This window comes from Ochotona princeps, chromosome 10, assembly GCF_030435755.1.
Source record: "Ochotona princeps isolate mOchPri1 chromosome 10, mOchPri1.hap1, whole genome shotgun sequence".
Lineage (NCBI taxonomy): Eukaryota > Metazoa > Chordata > Mammalia > Lagomorpha > Ochotonidae > Ochotona > Ochotona princeps.
Window position 1 is genome coordinate 13,144,933 of NC_080841.1, and position 20,262 is coordinate 13,165,194.

Here is a 20,262-nt window from a genome sequence, read left to right on the forward strand (position 1 = left end):
CTCCAGCATGGGCTCTGTCTCCCCATTGAGAAGTCCCACCCTACAGCTCATCAGCCAAATTGCAGGAAGCAGTCCAAGTGTCCCTTGTAGCCAGGCCGCCTTTCCTCAGCTTCCTCCCCTTGTGTCCTCCTCCTCCAGGAAGCCTACCATGATGAAGCCCCTCTATGACCACCCCCCCAGCAATTGTTTGCCTCCCTTGTACCAGAAATGAAGAACATTGGCTCTGGGCCCAGGGCTGCCTGCTTCTCGGTTGTGTGGTTAAAGCACGTGTTTGAACACTCTAACTCTGCCTTAGTTTTCACACCTATAAAATGAGAACAACACTGCTATCTTCCTCATGGGCTTCTGTGAACATGAAGTGTGGGATACTGGATACTAGCACACTAAGAAGGTCCCGGAGTGCTACCTGCTGTTTCTGCTATCTTCCTGAGCCTCTGAACCCCTTGAGGACTCATTACCCCCACAATGAGAAATCGCCAGCCATATTCATACCTCTCTTCCATCAGCCCAAGTGCTAACTGATGATGGAGGCTTCTGCCTTCTTTGGGGGTGCCCAACCCCCACCCAGAGGCTAGCCCAGGGCTTTGGATCACTGACAATGGAGCATGTTTAGGTCAGTCCTGTTGGGAAGGCACTTCTATAGATGAAACTGAGGCCAGATCATGCACAAGTGACTTCCAGAGGATTCCACAATGGTATTCAGCTGTTTGTGGCTGACACTTATGGTCATCTCTTCATACACATTGTTTCAGCAGCTGCTGTGTAGGAAAGGCTGCACCGGGTGTGGAGAAATGCAGTAATGGACAAAATACAGCCTCTGCCTGCAGGGAGCTTCCATTCCAGTAGGGAAGTCTGGAGAAAGTGTGATGAGATTTAACAAGGACTGAGCAAAGGGAACAGGGAGAAGAGCTTGACCCTATGACAGAGGGTGGGACAAGGAGGGGGATGGCTGAGGGAGAGAAGAGGGTGTGTTCTGCCTTCTGTACCCGCGCACACCCCCGGGATCCCCGCCTTGACCTCCAGAGAGACTAGCATTTCCTGGGAGTCACATGCCCCTGCCCGGCCAACACCTCTCCACAATTTCCCTGACTCTTTGCCCGCTCATGTAAGGGCAGCTTTGCTGTCTTTCTGGGGCTCTCTGCTGTCTGCAGTTGGTGCTTACTGTGTAAGACCGTAACCTGTCACTTTCCAACAGGTCCCTTGTTCTCTGGTTAAAATCCTTCAAAATAGGCTGGGAATCCTATTCCACTGGGCTAAGAGGGCTGAGGGAGGACCTGGCTGCTGGATCCAGCACGTGGGAAGTCTAACTTCCTCTCTCCCACCCCCAGGAAGCCCTGCCCCCAGACCCACCTACTTCTTGTTTAGCAGGAAAGATTTCCCAGTGTGTTTCCTTGCCAGCCATGTACCAGGTTCTCTTCCTCTCCTGCTCCATGCAGGAAGGTGAGGCCAATCCCTGCTCCCAAGCTGAGATATTCCCAGATTGAACTCTTCCTGGGGCAGAGTGCCTGGACACTGGCTGTGAAGCCACCCCTGCCAGGAGTCCAGCAGCAGGCGCCTGGGCGTCAGGGTGTCGTCCTGCTTTCATTGAACAGAATCTGTGTGCCAGGCACGGTGCTGGGCGCCAGGCATCTGCAGCCAAGTGTACTGCCTAGAAGGCAGCTTTGGAGACAAGCCAAGGCCAGCTGGTTGATGGGGAGTGGAGCCTGAAGCATGAATAAAAAGGAGCTCAGGGCAGGCTCTCAGCCTTGTGGTATGTGGGTCACTGTGGATGAGGTGGGAAGAGCGGGAAGAGACAGGAGTGTGTAGTGTGTGTAGGGGGTCTTTGGCCCCACAGAGTTCAGTCCCTGAGAAATTGTGGAGTTGTTGGTAGGGGTGTGAGACAGCAGGGGGTCCACCCTTCATTCAAAAAACACATGTTCTGGCTTTTCATGGGGCCAGTGTTTGGGATGATCCTGCTAAGCGCCCAAGGAAGGGCAGTTGCCAACCCACGGCCCCGAGGGAGGATGAAAGCTCAGCTTTCTTGGATCCCATGAATCTGTTTTATTCTTATATCCTACTCCCCAATATCCATGGCTGGAAGGGCATCCCCTTTTTCATCCCCAGGCCCTGTATTCAGGGGACACAGAGGTAACGACTCCTTTTCTGCAAAGTCCATTAGCCAGTCTCCTGACTCTCATTCTGGGTTAAGACTCCCCATCTGTGAGCCTCTCTCTGACAAGCCCCTCCCACCATCCCAACATGTCTTGCCTTCATGCAGCCACAGAACACCATGTGGATTAACATATTGGATATCATGTGCAGTCCTGACCCACATTCCTGCAGGAGGCTGGATAGGTGCCCTGGCAGCCCTGAGACCAGGGGCTTCAGGCCTGGGCAAAAGCTCAAGTTCCAGAGCTTCTCCGTGGATCTTGTGTCTTTTGTTTTAAGATTTATTTATTTTTATTGCAAAGTCAGATATACAGAGAGGAGGAGAGACAGAGAGGAAGATCTCCTATCCGATGGTTCAGCCCCCAAGTGACTGCAATGGCCAATGCTGTGCTGATCCGAAGCCAGGAGCCAGGAGCTCTTCCGGGTCTCCCACGTGGGTGCAGGGTTGCAGGGCTTTGGGTTGTCCTCTGCTGCTTTCCCAGGCCACAGGCAGGGAGCTGGATGGGAGGCGGAGCTGCTAGGATTAGAACCGGCGCCCATATGTGATCCCGACATGTTCAAGGCGAGGACTTTAGCCGCTAGGCCACAGTGCTGCGCCCAGATCTTGCATCTTTGCCGGGAGTCCCTCTTACTAGGAGGGGCATCCTGGGGCAGGCCTCCCCCTGCCCATTCTGTTTCTTGCTCAGAACTCCACTCATTTCCTTGTTGTTAAGAGACCAGGCTAGGGCCCGGTACAGTAGTCTAGTGGCTAAAGTCCTCGTCTTGCTCACACCGAGATCCCCTGTGGGCACCGGATCTAGTCCTGGAAGGCTCTGCTCCATATCTGGCTCCCTGCTGGTGGCCTGGGAAAGTAATTGAGGATGGCTCACGGTCTTGAGACCCTGCACCCACATGGGAGACTTGGAAGAAGCTCCTGGCTTTTGGCTTCAGATCGGCTCAGCTCCAGCCATTGTGGCCACTTGGGGAATGAATGAACAGACGAAAGATCTTCCTCTCTGTCTCTTCTCCTCTCTGCATATTTGACTGTCCGATTAAACAAAAATCTTTTTAAAAAAGAGAGAGACCAGGGTAAGGGACAGGATGGGGGAGAGCATGTCATGAGCAAGAAGAGCTCCTGAGTGATTTGTAAACACCATAAGCATCTCCGGCAAGGTTTTGTTGGTGGAAAAAACAATCCTTTATTTGGAAACAGTTCTGCTGAGAGACAGGCTCTCTCAACTCTGTTTTCCCTGTTGTTTATTGGAGTGCTAAGTGCTCAAAAGTAGGGGCGGATTATTACCGTCACAGAAATGGTGCTGGACTGGGCACTATAGGGCCAGTGCTGCCGCATTAGCATCTCCCAGGCAGCCCGTCTGTGACCCTAATTGCCACGTTCTCTTGGCTCGTGGGTCAGAGACTGTCCCACTAGGTGACATCGTATACGAGGGATCTCCAGGGCTGGAGTAGAGGAAAGCTCCCAAAAAGAGAGAGTGTGCAGGTGCAGGCAAGTGGTATGAATCTTCCCTGGGCTCCCCATTTTGGTACTTCGCTTCCCTTCCCATGCCAGGTCATGCCAGGACATCCTATGCTGTCTAATCTCCATTCCATCCCACCCATCTCCATGCCTTTGTGCCCTGGCTAGAGTGATCCTGCTCTGAGCCAAGAGCAGGCAGTTACCCAATGTCCTCTCCCCAGAACCTAGCAGAGTCAGGCTGGGGTTTTGGTTGAAATTTTAAAAGGCAGAGGGAAGCTAAAAGTCATGAGGTGTTCTGGAACAGTAGAAGACTTTTAGTGGACATACTTGGGACTTCCAAGCCCTGTCTGCAGCTTAATTAGCAGTCACACCAATGCTGATATCTTAGTCCAGGCTAGCGGACCATGCTTATGTAAAATCTCAACATTACGAGAAGCAAGGAAGAACAATAAATGGGACTCTGGGCTATTGCTGCAACTTTTCTTTGAATCTGAAACTGTGCCAAAGATTCATTTTTAAAGGTGAGAAAGGACAGAGACAGATGGAAAATGCAGGATGAGCAAGGCTTGCCAATGCCCAGGTGTCTGGTCCTCAGGGCTGCTGTGAGCCCAAAGCCCTAATGACCAAGTGTGTCTGAGATTTCCACCTCCAGCACTGTAACAGGCCCCCCACTGATGGCCCCCTCTTCCGGTCCAGCTCCTGGGAGCCCTCCTCTTGCCGCCTCCACAGTGTTGGCAGGGACACTACCTTTCTTAGTTCCTTTTTCCCAGCTCTCAGACACCCCAAGGGGTCTGCCCCTCCTAGCTTCTGGCCAGAGACAGTTCTGTTAGAGCCAAATGGTTTTACTCAACTGCAGGAGACTCCAGTTTGCTCTTGGCCCCAGGCAGGGAGCAGGGGGAAACACACAGTTTTAGAAACCCTAGCAGGGAGAGCTGCCAGGGGCTGCATGTGGAGTCCTCCCCACAAGCTTCCACTACTGAGAACCCCAGCTCAGGAGGACTGTTTTGGGGACGGGGCCTCTGGGAGGAGGTCAGGTCCTGGGGTGGAATCTTGGTGAATGGTCTGGGAGCTTTGGGGAACTAGGCTTTGGGTGCCCCCCACCTTGATAACACAGTGGGAAGGCACCCTGTGTGAGCTGGACTTGGGGTCTGCGGCACCTGGAACTTTCTGCTAATCTTGAGCCACTCCCTTTATGAGACTTGGTCCCAGCAGCTGTAACAGATCATGAACAGAGCCAATGTTTAAAACAGTGGATCCTGAAGTTCCCTAAAGCAGGGGAGCGCCTCCCTACACCAAAACCCCTTTCCACACTCTCACAGCAACTCAAAAGAAGCCTGGGAGCCCAGTTACAGCTCCAGCAATAATTGCCCCTCATCTCAGGTCTCTCAAAATAGGCCTCCCCTACCCAGCTACCCCCACTCCCCACTACCACAGCAGAGATAATGGCTTTGCGGAGATCCGTGTGTGGAGGATCCCAAACAGCAAATGCCCCATGCAATGGCTAGCACCCAGTGCAGGAGGGCTGCATTTAGTCACTGCTCTGTGTGGTTGTCCTTTGTAACTGAAGAAATCCACAGGAGGCTGCAGACTGACTCCGGCCACAAGCTTGAACTTCCAGCAGGTGGGAGAGAGCTACCGTGGAGCCAAACTGATACCCACTGCCTCACCAGCAGCTCCTTCTAGTGCTCTTCCTGGCTTCCCCACGTGGTACTCCCCTCCATTCCCAGCCGCCCCCATCTTGGCAGGCCAGGCTGCTGAGCAGAACCAGTAGCAACAGCCTCTGATGGTGCCTGTTGGCATGGCTGGTAGAAAGAGCCGACTTCAGAACCCTCAGAGGGATTTCAAGCCGCGGGGGTGGTGAGAGCTGGAGGAGTGGTGTAGACAGTGAGACAGCCACATCCAGCGGCGTCTGTGTGAGTCACTGCTCGCCTGCCTGCCACCCCGGGTCCTGGTGTGAACTTGGGAGCTGGTGACACAGTTACCTGCTCAGCAGGCTCCGCAGTTCTCCCAAGGACAGAGCAGAAGGACTTCCCCAAAAACCTGCAGCAGGAGGGGTGCAGGCCAGACACTGCCAACTCCCAGGAAGCCACAGGCACTGAAATATGGTGTGGTTTCCTGGGAGGCATCCATTGGTTTGCTGGGGTGCCACTTGCTTCAGGGAACTGGGCCAATCCCGCCCCTTTGGGAATCTCTTCCTCTGAGACCTGGCGATTTTGGATTTGTGAGAAGATGCCATGTGTGCCCAGCATGGGACTGTTGTGCACCTGTGAGGTACACAAAGAAGCGCCCTGCACACATCTTCCATATTTTACTGGCCTCAGGCCACCCCCGCTTGCTGTTGTACTTCTGATGACCTGGTCATTGCTTTGGTGAAGTTGGTTCACTTAAAAAAAAAAAAAACAGCCCTGATCTTTGCTTTGTCCATCTTCCCTGCCTTGCAGCAGCTTCTCACATAGAACATGTGTACTTGGGAGGGCACCCAGGAGTCATTACTGAGCCCTTCTTGGGGAAGATGAACTCTGGCTCTATACCTATGCACCTTTCCTCTGAAGGGTTGGCAAAGCAGGGAGTTGGGAAGGGAGCACTCGGCTTTTCAGGCACCCACTAGGTGATTGGCATTGGGCTGGGGTCTTTATCCTCCTGGCAGGGGTGAGGGAGTAGCTGATAGTCCACATTTAAAGCTGTTGGTTGTTTGCCCCACTTGCAGGTGAGCAGCTGGAACTGGGCCAGCAGTCTGCATGAGTCTTACAGGCAGTAGGTGCACTGGACTAGATGGAAGCCCAGGTCCTGGGGCCTCAGGTCAGGGCACCTTCCACCCTGCCAACCAGACTTTCAATTCGGGTTCTTATAATGGGGCTTCAGACCACAAAGGGTTGTTTATGGGGCATCCTTGTAATGGGACTTCAGACAGTGACAGATAATTGTTCATGGAAAGTCAGTGCACTGAGCCACCTCTTCAACTCCCACCAGTGTTCCAGAATGGCACTTCAACCACCTTGGGACGTGTATGTTTTTACTCGCATTCTGCAGGCAATAAAACCAAGGCTCCCAGTGATTATCCAGCTCAGTTGGGCTGCACATCAAGGAAGGAGTAAGGTGAAGACAGAAAGCCAAGGTTTGGTCACTACAGTTCTTTTTGTCTGTATCATTACACCTTCCTTCTGGTAGCATTGTGCTACCCTGATGTGTGGGAACTTCTTTTGTCTTCATTCATTCTGCTGCAGTGTAAACACAGCTATGAAAACACATTCGTGTGTGTTTGCTTTGCTTTGCTGTTTTTACTGAGGGCAGCCTACCACATCCACAAACAGTGACCCAGCCCCGGGAGGCCACGCTTTCTTCTGGCTCCTGTTTCGCTCTCTTTGCTCTGTTGGCTGTGTCTCCTGCTTCTCTCCTGTGCCTTTGGTTTCCCCCCAGGGTGTTCCTCTACTCTGCTACCTTGCTCCCCATCCTTTCTGCTTCTTTAATCCTTGGCAGCCAATCCTGTACCTCCAGCATCTCGTAGCCAAGCAACAGGCTCCTACCTGCCTCATTGTGTTAGAATCTCCATGACAACAAGTATTGCCAAAAGAGAGAAATAAAGTTAGGTGATGGTAGGAGGTGGTGGTGAAACCCTGGGTCTCAGGACATGTGTGCAGTTTGGCCAGCCATGACATGCTGAATCTGGGAATCCTCAGAGGTTGTCACAGATGATCTCCACCCAAACCTCAGGGGACAAGAAGTCCTGAGATTGTGCAGAGAGCTGGCCAGGCTTCCTGGGCTGAGCCAAGATGACAGCCACAGGCAACTTCTATTTATGCTGAGGGGTCTGGGTCACATGGCCACCTCTCTGTGTGTCAGTCCAGGAAGGCAGCCTGGAGGGAAAGAGGACCTCCCTAGAATTGCTTGAATAGGGAAATGCAATGTTTCGGGTGGGATGTGGGTAAGGGTGAGTCTGAACAGGCCAGCTGCATTTGGGGAAGGACTGGGGAGAGGAAAGGTGGGGGGTGGTGTGAAGATTCAGGGCCACTGGGCTCCTTCTCAAGGACAGTCAGTCTGTGGGAACTGTGTCAGGTTCCAGGCTGTGCTGTTCCATGTGGTCTTGGTCTCTGGAGTCTCTGGCCTGTCCACTTTGTCTTCCTGTTCCACAGACCCTGAGGAGGCTGCAGGAAAAAAGAAGGAAGGCAGAGGAGGAGGGGAAGGGATGCGAAAGTAGCACTGCATTTCCAGGTTCTGATGTATACAGAGGAGAGGCCTGGTGCATGTCTGCCAGGGAGCCAGAGGATGAGAAGTCTTCAGTGTTGTAGAAAAGGGAATGAAGGAAAGAAAGGCCAGAATGCTCTGGCCAATCAGAGCCCCTAAGCACTACCCTCCTGGCTGTATGGCCAGTGCCCCAGGAAGACGGGGCTTGTATCACAGAACCTTCTCTGCTGCAGGCAGAGGTGGAGCTGCTTGGACTGCATGTATTGTTCATGGTCGGTAGTCATAGAAGACACCCCCACCCCGCCCTAGCCCCTGTCACTCACAGGCACTCAACCAACCTCCACCTCAGCTCCTGTCACTCACAGGGACTCAACCAACCCCAACCCCCACCCCAGCTCCTGTCACTCACAGGGACTAAACCAACCCCACCCCCACCCCAGCTCCTGTCACTCACAGGGACTAAACCAACCCCACCCCCACCCCAGCCCCTGTCACTCACAGGGACTTAAACACTCCCCACCCCTCCCCAGCACCTGTCACAGGGACTCAGCCCCCCACCCCAGTATCTGTCATTCACAGGGACTCAGCGAAACTCCACTCACACCCAGCACCTATCACTCACGGACTCACATTCCCCACCCCCACCCCACTTTGCTGGCATGTCCCTAGGTGGAAGTACACAGGAACTGCAAAGACCCCCTTAGGCCAGCAGTCATATGCTGTCCCACCCACATAGCTACCCTGGGCGTTCCAGGGACAGCACCATTTCCACCCCTCCAGATTTCCAGTGAATGGACCAGAAAGACCCCAGGCCTGGAGTTCAGTGCTTTTCTTTGACAGAATGTTCTTTTCACTGAAATCCCCAAAGAGCAGCAGTTCACGTTCCTGTTTGTGCTGTGTGGGGAGAGAGGACAGAACAGGACCTGCTGGCTTAAGTGGCCTTGTGACGGTGCAGTGGTTAAATGCTGCGTCCATGTGATGCATTCATGGAGTGGCTTTAGTGCTCCTGAGGAATCCCTGAGGGTTTTAAATAAGTGCCAATGCCCAATACACAGTAAGTGAAAAGACAGGAAGTAGACATATAGTCACAGTTCTATGGAGAGTGTGTGAGTGGTCGCAAACCTGGAAAAAACTGAAACACTTAAAAACTGCTAATCATGTGGAATTTGGTCTGTTGGATGCCATGTGCTCCACTGGAGCACCTGGGTTCAAGTTTGAGCTCAGCTGCTGCTTCCAGCTTTCTGCTGGTGCAGCCCCTTTGAGGCAGCTGGTGATGGTGGCCCAAGTTCTCAGGTCTCTGCCAAGTACATGGGATGGAGTCGCCAGCTCCTGGGCATTGGAGGAGTGAATCTGCAGGTGCTGGCTGTTCCCTTCTCTACTTCCTTTAAAAAGAAAAAGAAATCATTATTATCATTCAAACATGTTATCATTGAGAAGTGCAAATGGGCACCTTCTTAGGGTTGCAGACTTACGGTGATGACAATTTCTTCTGAAGATTTTCCCAGGTTTTGTCTAGGTGTATGTTGTGGTTTTCATGAGTAGCAAGGACTGCCCTCATTAACCAGCCTCCCCCTACACACAGACATACACGCACAGCTCCCAGACAGAGCCAGACTCTGACAATGACCCCAATGTGTTGTGATATGGCTTTTCAGTAAGTGGTGGTGGCCCTCACCACCTGTGGGCCGCTGGGCAGATGCCATTTGCACCTCCTTACGGTACCTCCTGTCTTGGCTCTGCTTGGGCAGACCTGGCCAAACCTCCTGATCACCCTTTTGGGCAGAGGGATGTCCGGGGCTGTGAGGTCCATGCTGGGGGCCACTCCCTGGCTCTGCCCAGTAGGGTGGGGACAGGAGATACTTCCTCCTCAGCGTGGGCCTGGCCTAGGCAGGTTTCCCTCCCCACCCATCCTGCCTCCTCCACATCCCTCCTTGCTTACCTACTGGCCTCCAAGTTTCTGCCAGGACCCAAGTCCTGGGAAGTGATGCTCTGGGAGGCTCAGGTCTCAGGACCACTCTCTGGGGCTGCAGGCAGTGGAAGGGGGATTACCTCCCACAGCCTTGGGCACCAGACAGGCCCAGTCCCTCTCCTCTGTGCATGAAACCCCATGCATGTCCTGCTGACTTGGCAGGGTAGGTCTGGCAGGTGTGGGGGCCCAAGGATGGTTTTCCTTGGCTCTGAGGGAGGCTGGTGCAGCAAGCAGCACCAGTTGCTGAGCTTTGCTCAAGACATACAGAGGCAGCTCCCTAGACAGGCTATGGGACCTGGCTTCTCTGCTGGGCTGGGATTGTAAAGCTGAGATCTGGAGACTGAATAACTCAGAAACATTCTGCACCGCAATCTTATCTGTGTTCCTACTCCTAGGCTGCACTTGGCCGTTGGCTCCCAGTTCAGGCTTCTCACCCACTCTGGACCTCTCACACATTCTGAGCCATGCGGAGCAGAACGGAAAAGCCTATTGCTGGTGTAGTCAGCCTGCTGCTGATTTTACCTGCAAACCCCCTGATGGATCTGCAGTCAATATTGAGGCCAGACATCCCCAAATGACATTTCAGGTGGGGAGAAAAGCCACATGCTGCTGGGAGACAAGCCACATGCTGCCAAGTGGCGTGGGCCGCTGGGCTGGAGGACTTTAAGAATAGCCCAGGGACCCCAGGCTCAGAGGAGCTGCCGGTTTGTGGGGTCTGTTGGGCAATGCCACTTCCATCTGCCTGGCTGGAAAAGCTGTCCACAGAGAAACACTGCAGGCTCGGGAAAGAAAAAGAATAAAGTGCATGTGAGAAAGAGGGAGCTGACAGGTCTGATGGGAGAGGTGGTCATCTGGCCAGCTGCCTGGGGATCTGTGAAGAAGGCTCAAGTTTCTCTGCACTTCGCTAGCCTCCACCCCCTAAGGCTGCACCTTCATCTGCTCTCCCACCACTCAGCTGCTCCTGTGCCCAAACAGAATGTGGGCTGTTGGTAATCCCAGTCTGGAGGAAGCAAGTGAGATTTATACTTGTGTATATCTGTATTCTGGGGAGAGAGAGACTGTTCAGGCACCCCCAGGGACCTAGGTAATGTATCCTTGTGACTTAGCACTCTAAGCCCAGATGTGCATAGTGGAGCCACAGGCCATGTGCTGGTGTGTATAGGACTGGGGTGTGTTCTAGAGCAGAGCAAGGGGCCTGGGTGTGGGGAGAGGGAGGCGCCTCTCCACTGTGCATGCACACATGTGTCCCTCACAGCTCTGCTTCCTGGGAGGTATTTATACACGAGGCCTCCAGCCCCTCTGTGATTTGTGGGACAGTCTTAAACCATTGATTTTCATTAGCACTAAATCATTTCTCTCAGCTAATTGAAAAGGAACCAAAGATACTAAGAGTGGAGCTGTCTGTTTAGGTCAGATCAGCAAAAATACTGCGTGCTGACACAGCATAAGCCTTCAGATGGTTACTTGGCAGCCCACTCCACACCCCAACCAAGAAGTTCAGCATCCGAGTCTCCCTCAGAGGCTAGGAGACGCAGGCCCCCAGAATGGAGAACTAGGAAATGAACTTGGATTCTTAACAGGAGAGGTAGAGATTAGATGGTTATAAAATCTTCCAGCATAGGAAGATGGGGTGAAAGAGCGCTGGTGGCTCACAGTGAGTGGCACATCTGTGTACCTGTGCCTAAGGTTTCTACGTGTCCTGCCCTGTTAGCCTAGATTAGGAGCACTATTTGGGGAAACAGGTGAAGGAAGGATTCTGAGAATAGAGGATTCAGAGGTCTCTCCCAGGCTGAGGGCTGGGCCAGGCCAGGAGTGAAAGGCAGCATCTGGGCGCCTGCTTCAGGGCTGCCACTGACATGCTAGGAAATTAAACAAGCTGGCATCACCTGACATGGGCATGGCCAGCTCCATCTTTCCTCTGCAGGACATGGTGCCATCTGGTGAGAAAGGAGGCCAAGCCTTGGTCCTATGGAGATGGGGATTCCTTGGGGTTGCTGGCAGAGCCCTGGGCTCAGGGGGTGGAGGTGGCTTGGGAACAATCCTAATCCCCATTTGGAGTCGGGAGCCAGCCAGGCGGGCGCTGGGAGTACACAGCTCCCCTCGCCTGCCCAGTGCCAGCCAGCAGACCCGGCTTTCTGCCAGTACCCTGCCCACTCTGAAGTGACACAGCATGATAGCTGCCCATCCTTGTCCTTTCCTTGACCCAAACTTGGGGTGCCTCCTTGGTCCAAAGGCTGGGCCCAGCTGAATGTCTCTAGCCGACTTGTTGGATCCCAAAGCTGAGGGCTGGTGACTGAGAGCTTGGGCACAGAGGACAGAGGATGGGCTCATTACCCTGGCACAGTGGCCTCTCTGCCACCCCATCTCAAGGCTTCCTTCTCCTTTGTGTTGAGAGGTTGGCAGAGATGAGAGGCCAGGCAGGAAGGACAAATGGTTAGTGAGTGACTGTTGCAGTCCTGTCGCCAGCCCTGGGGGCCTGTGCACAGTGCCCAAACTGGGCACACTGGGGGCCTGTGTGGACAGCAGTCCAAAGGGAAAGAGTTCTGGCTGCAGTGGGAGCCCTTGGACAAGCCCCTCCCCTGGAGCTGAGGGCTGCTCATTCTTGCTTCACTTTCCTTACCACTGCACATCGTGAGCTGGTGTGGTTGTAGCCACAGATAATGGAGCATTGTGTGCAGATTGGGGATGTGGGGTTGCTTCCAGAGGACCCCACAGATGTATGTAGACAGGCATGGCCCCCTCTGCTCTGAACTGCCAGGAGATGGACCAAGGGGACACTTAGTAGGGAACCAGGGAAGCAGAGGATAAGGTTGCTTTCAGGCTGTGTGGAAGAATGTATAGTAGTGTAAGTGAGCATGTATGATGGGTGTGTCACTATGTGTGAGCAAGTGCCTCTGGGTGTTAGTCTGTGTGTGTAACAGCGTGATATGTACTGGAAGTATGTATGTGTATAAGAGTTTATCTGTGTGTTTGTATGTACCTTTAGGGTATGTGTCAGTATGTGTGTAAGAGTGTTTATCTGTGTGCTATAATGTGCGTATGTGCCTGAGGATGTGTGTGTCTAAGTATGTGTGTGTGTGTGTAAGAGTGCATATGTACATGTGGGTGTGTCTTTCAGTGTATGTGTTGGATTGTCAGTGTGTGTCAAAATGTGTAAGAGCATCTGTGTGACAGTGTGCATGTTTCACATTGGATGAGCATGTCAGAATTATGTGTTGGTGTGTGTGTCAGTATGAGTGTAAAAGTGTTGGGTCTAGTGTGATGGCTCAATGGCTAAATCCTCACCTTACAAGTGCCGGGATCCCTGGGCCCAGCGGCATGGCCTAGTGGCTAAAGTCCTCGCCTTGAATGTCCCGGGATCCCATATGGGCGCCGGTTCTAATCCCGGCAACTCCACTTCCCATCCAACTCCCTGCTTGTGGCCTGAGAAAGCAGTTGAGGACGGCCCAATGCTTTGGGACCCTGCACCCAAATGGGAGACCCAGAAGAGGTTCCTGGTTCCCGGCTTTGGATCGGCGCGCATCCGCCCGTTGCAGCTCACTTGGGGAGTGAATCATCGGACGGAAGCTCTTCCTCTCTGTCTCTCCTCCTCTCTGTATATCTGACTTTGTAATAAAATAAATAAATCTTAAAAAAAAAAAAAACAAGTGCCGGGATCCCATAATGGGCACTGGTTCTTGTTCTGGCTGCTCCACTTCCCATCCAGGTCTGCTTATGGCCTGGGAAAGCAGGGAAAGATGGCCCAAAACCATGGGACCCATGGGACCCTGCACCTCCATGGGAAACCCAGAAGAAGCTCCTGGCTCCTTTAAATGAGCTCAGCTCTGGCTGCTGTAGCCACTTGGGGAGTGAACCAGCAATGGAAGATCTTTCTGTCTCTCCTCTCTGTAAATCTGATCTTCCTTTCCAATAAAAACAAATAAGTCTTCAAAGAAAAAGTGCATCTGTGAGTGCATATTTCATATAGGGTGTGTGTAGCAGTGTATGTGTGCAACAATGCACATATGTTCATGTAAGGTATGGTTGTGTCTGTGTGTCAGCAGTGTGTAGGAGGATGTGTATGACTGTGCATGTTATATAGCATGTGTGTCAGCGTGTGTATGTGTGTAACAGTACACCCATGTGACAGTGTACATATGTCATGTAGGGTATGTGGCACTCTGTGTGTGTTTGTGTGTGTTAATCTGATACTTGGTCATTGTAAACAACGGGGCAGCCTGCCAGGGCTGGCAAGGCGAAGGTGAAGGCCTCAGTAGACCCAGTGTCTAGTGAGAGCCTCCTCAGGGAAGTGGCTTCACTGTCTTCTCATAAGCAGATTTGGTTGTGGGATGGTCAAGTGGAGGCCAGAGGCTGAGGAGGAGACCTGGACATGGCCTAGGAGTTCTGTCTGGGGCCCTGGGCATCTGGAGGTCATCCTGTCCCCTTCTCGTATCTGAATGAACCGCACCTGTGCTGCTCCCCTGTATCAGGAGCACCTCAGAAGGGGGTCCCCAAAAGAGATCTTCCCACCCCTCATGCCAACCCCTGCTGTGGTTACCACCCTCATCCAGTCCCCTAGAAACTGTTACCTCATTCATACCCCAGCTGAAAACCGTAAAAGTAGGTTCATGATGAAGCATTTTGGTGAAAGTCCCTATATTGTGACATAATGATTAACAATAGTGCCAGTGGGAAATTTGAAACCTGACCTTAAGAAGGAAGCTAAAAAAAGAAAAAAAGAATGCTAAAGGCCGTGCGGTGATAATTAAGTATGCTCACTTAATCTGAGCCTATTATTATTAATATTATATTACTGCTTTTTATGCTGGGCCAGTCTATTCCTCTCATAGGTAACCTGATCTTTGCAACGTCCTATAAGGTATTACAGAGCACCTCAAGGCTCGTTCAGGAAATGGCAGCGCCAACTGCAAGGGCAGAGAAGGTGTAGGGTACCTGAGGGTGGGAAGCGGTGAAGCCTTGAGGGGCGCCCTCTCCGCCCCCCCCCCTCCCCGCTTCCTCCTTCTTTTCCTGGGCATCACTTCAGTGCGGAGGCTACCGCGTTCTGGACTCTACCAGACGGATCCGTGACTGCACGCCCCGCCGCTAGGTCCGCGCGCTGCGGCCGGAGCTGTCCAATCAGCACCACGGCCGTGTCCGCGCCCCGCCCACCGCGCCAACGCCGCAAGGACAGAAAGGGCGGCTGATGTGGGGAGTCGGCCTCAGCGCCTGACCGGCCTCTGAACTAGGAAATGCCAGCGTCCCTGCCCGGGGTTTTGCTGAGAGTTGAGGCTTTGGATGGGGAGACAGAGGGAAGGAGGGAGGAGAGAGATCCTCTGACCCCAAGGATATCAGATGGGCAGTGAGCTCAGTTGCCTCCCTGCCTCAGGACCCTTATAGCTGAAGTGGTGTGGAGCCCACAGATTCTGCCACTGAGAGATTGAAAGATAAAGGAGCCAGGAGTCTGGGCTGGGGCTGGAGCAGGGGCTCTGGGCTCTGAGTGGGGGTGGGACAGCCACTGGGCGGGGCCATGTCCAGCCTGTTCCCTGGAGAGGGAGAGTCACCACCATCCGTACTCACTGCTGCCCTCCAACCTATCTCACTCCATCTGGATTTGCTCCTTCTGTTCCCTGAATAGGGGCAACTGTTCTTCTGTTCTTCCTGTACTTTCTGCCTATTAGCACCTGCTGCGTGTGAGTGCACATGCTGGCTGCCTTACCTGTACTCTCTCATTGGGTCTGTACTATGCCTGCTGATGGCTCCTGGCATATGAGGAAACAACAAAAGAACTTGACATCAGGCTACATAGCAAGAAGCCCCAGAATTAGATATTTAGAACTTCAAAGCCTTTACTTTGTCCACTACCTAACACGCTTTCGACTGGTCTCATTTGCTGCCCCTTCCATTAGTGGCACGTGACTGTTATAGGCAGCGTAGATGGTGTCTTTCCTGGTGAGGCTGCAAGTTTCTCTCCAGGACAAACAGACAGGCTGGCTTCCTCCCCCGAGTGCTTGGAAAAGAAGGCTCTTTTGTCGGTAGAATCCTGATAGAAAAAAAAAAAAAAACATCTTGCTGGGTCCTTGCGGTGTGCTGGGCACTGCTCTAAGCTCATTACAGGTATCAACCCCACCTTGTCCTCAGAGTGGTCCCACAAGGCTGGCTCTGGTCTGAGTCTCATTTTTTTACAGACCAGAGAACTCACAGAGGTCTTGGATTTTGCCTGAGGTCATACTGTCAGCAGATGACAAAGCCAAGCTTTGCACCCAGGAGTTCTGGCTCCAGAGTTGGTTCTCTAACTCCTGTAGCACATGACACATCTTGGGAGAGCAGAGTCTGTACTGGGCACCAATGCATAGACCCAGGGGCACGAGGAGTCCACCTGTGAAATCTGTGGAAGCCACCAAACTGATTGCGGCCTTATTGTCAGACCGTGACACAAATCAGGAAACGTTTGTCCCTGTGGCGTTTGGTTTTGCCTCTCCGTGCACGTGATACAGGCTGCTTCCCCACCGCACCTGCCCATTCCTAACAAGCAGAACCTGAGTCTCAAATCATCATGGCTGCCACTGCACCTGCCAAGACACCTGGCATGTGGACAACTTGCATGAGAAACGATAGTCCTGGAGCCAAGGGGTCATGCTGTGAACCTGTCAGTGAAGTGCTCTCCAAATGGGGACACAGAGAGGGAACTAGGGATACTTGAGGCTTTCCTCTTGTGACTGAAATTCCACAAGAAGGAAGAACAGAGAGTGTGTTTGGGGGGAGGCGATCTGGTGGGATTGCACAGCTATATACAAGAAAGAAAAGGGGTCCTTGCTGTAGCCCCCTGTAACACCCCAACCTGATCCTGAGACCCCCCTAGTCACATGGAGAAGGTGTCACACAAGAGGATCAGTCCTGATTGCCCGACTAGGGACCATCATTAGTGACATCTTCACATAACCTTGGCCTTATTTCTCTGGAACCTTTTCAACTGACCCCGGGTCCAGGGGATGGAGGGCTGTTACAGTGACCCCTGTGCATGTTGGAAGGCCACACTCTTTCTGGGCAGAACTCAGTCTGCTCAGGGTATGTGGCGTGGGAAGCAAGGGTGGGTAGAAAAAGCTCCTCTCATTTCACAGGAAAAAGTCTGAGAACGAGGATGGCATCTCCTACAGTTTGGTCCAGGAAGGATGCATACCAGTTCACAGCCAGCACCAGTCTGTTTGGGTCCACAGGAGAGAGCATCCAGGCAGGGGTCTGCCCCATGAGCTTTGGAGACATCACTGATAGACTCAGTTCAAATCCCAGCCCCTGTATGCCATCCTTCATTGTCCCCACTCCCCACTGCCTGCTACCAGAGACCCATAACCCGAGTCTTCCTCTATCACCACCCCATCCCGGTGTGCTACCTGATGCCACCTGGGCATATCAGTCTTGACTCTTGCTGCCTACAGTTCCACATGGGCCACCTGCCTCCCAGCACTACCAAAGGCAAACAGGATTTGTTGGGCAGGGAGTGGGTAGGGACAGGGAGAGCTGGCTTCCTCTGAGAGTGTTGGGAAAGAAAGAGGCTCACCCTCACCCTAGCTGCCAGTGTCTGTTTTTTTTCTTGCCTTCTGCTTTCCACCCTGTGAACTGGATTCATCCTCCCTATGCCCCATCCCCACCAGCTTCATCTCTGGAGTGCCCGTTGTTGTCCATCAGCAAGAAGAGAATTGGTCCTAGAGGCTGAGGCTCTGCAGGCTGAGGCTGGACAGGTACTGGGTGGGGGTGGCTGGCAAGATTTGCCTCTTTCTGGCTCGCTCACCTTGAACAGGTCCTGTAACCCTCTCAGCCACATTGTCCTTACCTGTACAGCAACGATGATCAAACAAACTACCTTGTAAGGGTGCTGTGAGGGTTAGAGACAGTCTTAGTCAGAGGGGCTGGAGCTGTGACTAGGACTGTGACGTATGCTGGAGGTCCCCTTGAAGATGCTGAGTCCCTGTGACCCCTCATTCTGGAGGCAAACTGAAACCAGGCTGTGACCCCTTTCCCAGCAAATTGAGATAACCCTGTACTTGGGGAGCCTACCTGCAGCAACCAAATATGGTCTGACTCCCTCAGGCCAGGCAAGGGCTGGCACCTGGGGAGGAGAAAAGGTGGGGCCCTAACTGCAGTGGGGAGGGTGGGTGGGACGCCCATGACCTACCACGGGGATGTTTTTAAAATCCTCTTGCCATCGAGCTCTTGAAAAAATGATGATGTAGTGAAAGCAGCCACTGCGCCTACTCCATTAGCAAGTGAGGTGGAGCAGCCAGGTCTGCTTTAGGGCTCTGGTAGCTAGAAGTCAGAATAGCCCTAGCCAGAGGGACTGGGGAGGTCTGAACTGTCGTGGGCCAGGCCTGGCTGGCTGAAGCTGGGAGCTGGGGATGCTTGCAGGACAAAGTCGGTGAGTTGGATATCTTGTGGGGCTCCAGGGGCAGCAGGGCCTGGGTTGGGAACAGCTCCCTTGGGGGGAGACACAGGCAAAGCTGAGGAGCAGTTCTGATTTTCTTACCTGATGGTGCTCCCAAAGGGGTGGCCTGGGGCAGAAGCAGAATGGATCACATGGCACCTGGCTGGTCCCAGGAACGTTGACATTCCGGGGGCACAACTGCCACGAGTCAGTTGGTGCAAGACCCTTCTCCTAGGTGGTCGACTGGTCTGCTGAAGCAGTTTCAGTTCAGCCCAGCCTGTGCCAGAATACAAGGTCAGCAAGTCTGCACTTGAGCCACTGGTCCTGCTGGGTATTATCTTAGATGTGTGTTGTGGACCCTGGGGATGGAGATTAGTGCAAGGGAAGGAAGATCAAGTAAATGCAGTGTCACCTGTGCTGGGGAAAAATTCTGGCTCCAACCCCATAGGCTAAAGCACCATGTTCTCTTCTGTCTGGAAGCCTTGCTATTTTTCTCCCTGACTGCTTTTTTGGATTTTTATTCTACTCTCATTTGGGGTATGAGGGGATTAAATAATTTACCCAGATTTTTATAGTTTTAGAAAGTACCTGCCTGACACCTTTGCAGGCTCCTTTGTGGAACTGCTTCTCAGTCCCTTCTGTGGAGCTCTCCCTGCATGCTGGGGCTGGGGACAGAGCAAGGTGCCCGACTCCCCAGTGATGATTGGGTGGTGTTAGCAAGGGGGGACAGGGAGAGGTGGCATCCATGAGAAACATTGAGTGGCTGGGGCTCAAGTGGAGAGGTTTGTTGGTTTATACATTTGCTGTCTAAGGGGACAGAGAGATGGTGATTGGCCATGCCCATGTTGAGCCCAGTGGGATGTGGAAGAAGTCTGTGGTCCACTGGGGGAAGACCAGGTTGACTGGGCAGGGAGTGGAGGACAGTTAACAGAAGGACAGAGGGTACAAGGCCGGGAAGGGCTATGAGGAGGAGAACTTGTCTCCCCATGGACAGAGTTGGGACCAGGGCCCTGCCCACTGCAGCGCACATGCGTGCCATGCAGGAGCCTGCTCTCAGCCACTCCCAGTAGAGAGAAGGCATTGCCCAGACAGCCAGTAGCCAGCAGCTGAGTCACAGTGGGAACCCAGGTGTCCTGTGCCTCCACACCAGCCCCAGACAATCACCTCAACACCCAGGGACTATCCTTAACTGCCCTCTTTTCTCTCTCTCTGCAGGACAGTAGCCTACATCGTCACCCTGCTGACCATGAATGGGATGGCCAATGTGAATTCTGCCGGCCGCCTCCACTATGCCTCCTCTATTCCTGTACCCCGGGCTTCTTCTCAGTCCCGGAGTAGAACACCTGCTGCTTCACCCCAGCTGCGGCCACGCCAGGCTGGCCTGGCCCTCAGCCCCCAGCGAGCTGCCTCTCCAAGACTGGGCAGGACTGCAGGCCCTCCCAGAACCTCATCTCCAAAGGCCTCCCTGGGGAGAGGCTCACCCAATGCTGCCCGGGCAGTGAAGGAGTCAGCTGAGGGTAGTGAAGGTCTTCCCAGCTCCCCATGGAGCAGCCCCCGGGTGACACCAAAAGCAGCCCTGTCCAGTCGGGCCGGGGCCAGAAGAATCGGGGAGCCCACTGGCACCCATGGGAAGAAGAAGAAGGCCCAGGAAGGGACCTCAGGGTGCCAGACCCGTGGCAGGAGCCCATCCCGAACAAGCTGTCATGCAGAAACTCAAATACTAGGCACTCCTGAGGATCAAAAGCCCCCCAGCTGGCCAGAACAAGACTATAGAGACATAAACTACACGGCTTCTGGAATGCCCAGGCCTTTGGAACCTGAGGATGGCGTGACTTCAGGGGCTTCCTCGCCTGTGTGCAGCCCAGTGCGGGGCACACGCCCCTCCCCCATGCTGGGGGCCATTAGCTTCTCCTCCATCCATCAGCAGAGTCAGCCAGTCACAGCAACTGTGGCGCCCTTTCAGTACAGGTGAGCTGGGGGCAGGGATGGGCAGGGGTAGGTGGGAGAGACAGAGAAATTATGGTGCTTTGTCTAAGCCCTGGGGCTTGGGTGACCAGTGTTGGAATCCACGGGGAAGAAAAAGGCATAAAGCAGCTGGAATCCTGGAAAATTGGG

At 53.4% G+C, this 20,262-nt stretch overlaps 1 protein-coding gene across 5 annotated transcripts in view; it reads left to right on the forward strand.

The window, feature by feature from the left end:
* The window catches only part of NAV1 (neuron navigator 1), a 212,590-nt gene that overhangs the window by 39,575 nt on the left and 152,753 nt on the right, over positions 1–20,262 (forward strand). For all 5 annotated transcript variants that reach the window (XM_058668994.1, XM_058668995.1, XM_058668992.1 and 2 more), the window contains exon 2: positions 19,363–20,115. In XM_058668994.1, coding sequence (XP_058524977.1) covers positions 19,394–20,115 — 722 coding nt within the window. In that variant the 5' untranslated portion in view covers positions 19,363–19,393. The remainder of the gene's footprint in view (positions 1–19,362; positions 20,116–20,262) is intronic.